At 32.6% G+C, this 3,893-nt stretch overlaps 1 protein-coding gene across 1 annotated transcript; it reads right to left on the bottom strand.

Moving 5' to 3' along the window:
* Positions 1-831: 831 nt before the first annotated feature.
* LOC142620342 (norbelladine synthase-like) lies at positions 832-1,545 on the bottom strand. Its single transcript, XM_075793727.1, has 2 exons — positions 1,365-1,545; positions 832-1,133 (listed from the first exon to the last, which is right to left on the bottom strand). The coding sequence occupies exons 1-2, from the start codon at positions 1,543-1,545 to the stop codon at positions 832-834; spliced, it is 483 nt and encodes a 160-aa protein (XP_075649842.1).
* Positions 1,546-3,893: the final 2,348 nt, after the last annotated feature.

The raw sequence follows: 3,893 nt of genomic DNA, 5'->3' as shown, positions 1-3,893 counted from the left end.
AGGTTCGGCGTAAGCCTATTAGAGCAAGAAGCTTGAAGGGCTTAGGTGCACTGGGTAGATTAGACTTGGAGGGTCTTCTGCTATTCATGTATCCCAACTTTAGTCTCTAGTGGATTATTGACCGCTTGGAGGGTGGCGGTGAGGTTTTTCGCTGAGGACTTTAGTTTCCTCTTCGATAACACATCGTTGTGTTGTCTTTATATTTGCATCTCTCTTCCCTTAATCTATACCTTTTAATTACTGCTATGGTTGTGATTAATTTCAGTTTAGATTGTTTTACTGATTCTGTTTTAGCTTATTATCATATTACGTACATACATTGTTTGATAATAAGCTTGTGTTGGTAATTTGTAATTTGGGGGTCTAAACGTTCATAGGTGTTTTACACACTAATTGAACATTCATTGGTGATGCATATAAATTTACTAACCCTTTTTAATCCAAATGAATTGCACAAATATAAGTATATAAGACAGTTTATATTTTATTTATTAATTAATTTTAAAATGCATCGGCAGAAACACATCACACTTTTTTTTTTCCTTTTTTTTTTATCTGAATTGAAAACTTCTTCACACACTTTTCTTTTAATGTTTATTTATTTTGTGAAGAAGTCATTTGTCTTCACTGCTATAAAATTAGGAAGATACATCAAGATGCAACTGGTGTTGGATGAAAGTTGGAATCTCTTCCATCCAAACTACCATCTCCTCGATACATTATTTATATTTACCATCTTCAAAAACTTCATCACACACTTAAATATATATAAAGATAAGAAATACCACGAATTTTTTATTTTATTCCAGAACGTGGTACATAATTGTTCAATTAAGCTGCATTTTTAGTAGCATTGTTTTTTATGAGATAGTTTTTTGCGACTTTTGCAATTTTTGCTACTATGTCATTAGTAACATACGAGGTATTTGCAACAGACTCTTCCTTGACATCATACTCAATTGTGCTTTTGATTATGCATAAATCATTATCATTCTCTATGATTTCGAAGCGAACATGAAAAACAGTAAGGCCTAAATCAAGATATCCTCCTTCAATCACCTCTAGTTCTTTCATGCATTTCTCATTGTCATACTTTGTGAACTTCTCTCTTTGCACAGAAAACCCATGTGAGCCTAATTCATTAAAAAGAAAGTTTAATTAATGAAAAAAAAAAAGATGGAAGTAACCATTCAAATCGAAACTTTAAAGAGAACATAAAAACATAAACAGTCATTCATTTCTGACTAAAGAGAGGGGGGGGGGGTATTTCTGCAAAGTCAATTCTTAGATTTATTGGCATCATTGGTTGGGTTCAAGATTACTTCTATGTTTATTAGTTTGTATTTCTTTATCAATTATCATACCTGGTGTATATGCTTTCTTAAGAATAGTCCCAATCCCTCCATCACCTTCTATAACCTCAATCTTCTCAAAGATACTTCCATCTTCTACAAGAAGTTTTGCTAACCCAAGCCTGCCATAAAGCTCCCACGCTTCACTAGCGGGCACGTTTACCTCCAGCTCATGTGAGAGTTGCCAAAACATCTTTTTTTGGTTGCACTTGTAGAAGCAAATATGTTGGGATGTGTTGGGCGTGTTCTTTCCTTGTGTGAGATATATATATATATATATATATATTTCAAATTTTTGTAAGGAGTAGTAAAGTCTTTTGTCATCGAATAGGAGATTTAAGATTCAAATCTCGCTTACACCAAAATTTTATTGATGTCTTAACCTAATGATAAAAGCAATCATTATGAAATATAATGGATGCCATATGGTGAAATTCTATCCCTTCTATTAAAAAGTTTATGTACGGACTAGATCTAGTAAAATTAGACTTGACATAAACTGAAAAGGAAAGAGGGTGAAAATTTAGGTACAAGACATTAGGTGTTGTACATTAGGTTTCTCATTTGAATGAACACTTGGTTGTTACTTTTACATTTAATTTTCTTTGAAAAAAAGAACACTATTTGGACGTAGCTCAACTAGGTTGAACTCAACCCATTTATCAAACCTTTATTAAAAAAAATTTAAACTTTTTTTTTTTTTTATGATTCATTTTTTGCGCAGGTTTGTATACCAAGCAGAGGCGGTTCCAAGATTTTGTTCATGGGGGTCAATAAGAAATATAAATTATATAAAATCTAAAATCAAAGAAAACTTGAATATATCGATATCACAAAATGAGATATTTTCTTATTACCTAGGCTCCGAAGGAAGATTGTTCATGTCAACACTACTATACTTAGAAGATGAATTTTGGGTAGGAGATGAATTTTGCAGCCTACGTGATTTCTTTATTACAAATATTTTCATAGAAAAAGTAAACCCCGCCACCATTTCTTTCATGCGCAGCCATACCAATTTCACTCATCCTTGGTTTATGACCTTTTGGAACTCATCATTTTACATGCACTTTAAAGTCTCGTTCGTTAAGCTTTGATCAAAGAGAGACAATTGAGAGCTTACTAGCTTGGACTTTAGGATTTTAGAGAGAACTGGTTAGAGTGAGAGGATTTGAGGTTAGGGATTGGGATTGGGATTGGTTCAAAGAGAGAGTGATAAAGGGAAGGATTCATGATGAGAAATGAGAGTCATCACCAGTGGTGGTGGTTGTGGTGGCAATGAGATGTGAGACTAGCCACCAAGAGGTGGTGGCAATGAGCAGTGAGAGACGATGGCTGGGTTGAGATGGTGAGAATCGACCATGGTCGGATCGGGTTAGAGGGAGAGAGGGAGAGGTTGCAAAGTCTCTTTCAATACTAATAATAATAATGTTACTTACAATTTGAATAATGTCTCTTTCAATAATAATATCAATATTTTCTAATAGCTATTTATAATAAAAAAATTACAAAAAAGTACTATTTACAATATAAAATTATGGTATAACAAGAATAAGAATAAATTTTACAGTGTGGAATTACTATTGCAAATTTACTTAACAATATAATTGCCCCATTGACCTCAATTTGCAAAAACAAAAACAAATTCAACACATAACTCAATGAATTGATATTAACCATACCATGATCAATTTTATTTAGAGAATCAAATATTGTATATCAATTGTAAGATTTAACAAAATAGATGAACATTAATCAATAATTTTAAATATTTTAATTTACCTCTAGTACCATAAAGTGATGCATGATGACGGATAGTTGAAATTTAATTTTCAAATTTATATTGAGAGAGAGAGAGAGAGAGAGAGAGAGAGAGAGAGAGAGAGAGAGAGAGAGAGAGAGAGAGAGAGTTTAGTGTGTGAATGTGATAGATTGAATGGTTAATGGTGACAATATACCATGTGGGAGACAATCCTACAAACACACAGATTTTTTCTTCTTCTTTTTTTGTGTTTTTTTTCCTTGTGTAAAATACTTTAACTGAGATTGATTCTCATTCACCCACAAATTTTTGCGACCTTTTTCTATTAGATTCATTCTTTTTTTTGGGGGTGAGTTCAATTTTTGCCTTCACAATTTTTATTTTTATTTCTATTTCTAATGGGCCCCTAGGTCATGGCCTAAATTACTTAGGCCTAGGCCGGTCCTAACAACCTTTTTTTCCCCATGGAAATAATGCATGATTTTATCAATTCAAGTAAAGATCTGGTGAGTTTTTTTCTCCCTCTCTCTTTTTTTTTTTTGGTTTAAGAGAAGATAGAAATAACTTTACTAAAAAAAAAAGAAGATAATTACAAAGTGATAACAAACAAGGCGTGGATCCCCTGTCCATAATTGACAAACTCAGTTCAAAAAGAGCTGGAGAAGGGCCTAAACCTATCAATTTTGAATCACATGTCAGAGGAACTCATCGATGATGACAATAATGAAATGAAACCTTCAAGATTAATCTTGACAATATAAACAAAACTTCAGGTACTT

This window comes from Castanea sativa, chromosome 12, assembly GCF_040712315.1.
Source record: "Castanea sativa cultivar Marrone di Chiusa Pesio chromosome 12, ASM4071231v1".
NCBI classification, from domain to species: Eukaryota; Viridiplantae; Streptophyta; class Magnoliopsida; order Fagales; family Fagaceae; genus Castanea; species Castanea sativa.
This window is presented reverse-complemented; position numbering and strand designations above follow the sequence as displayed.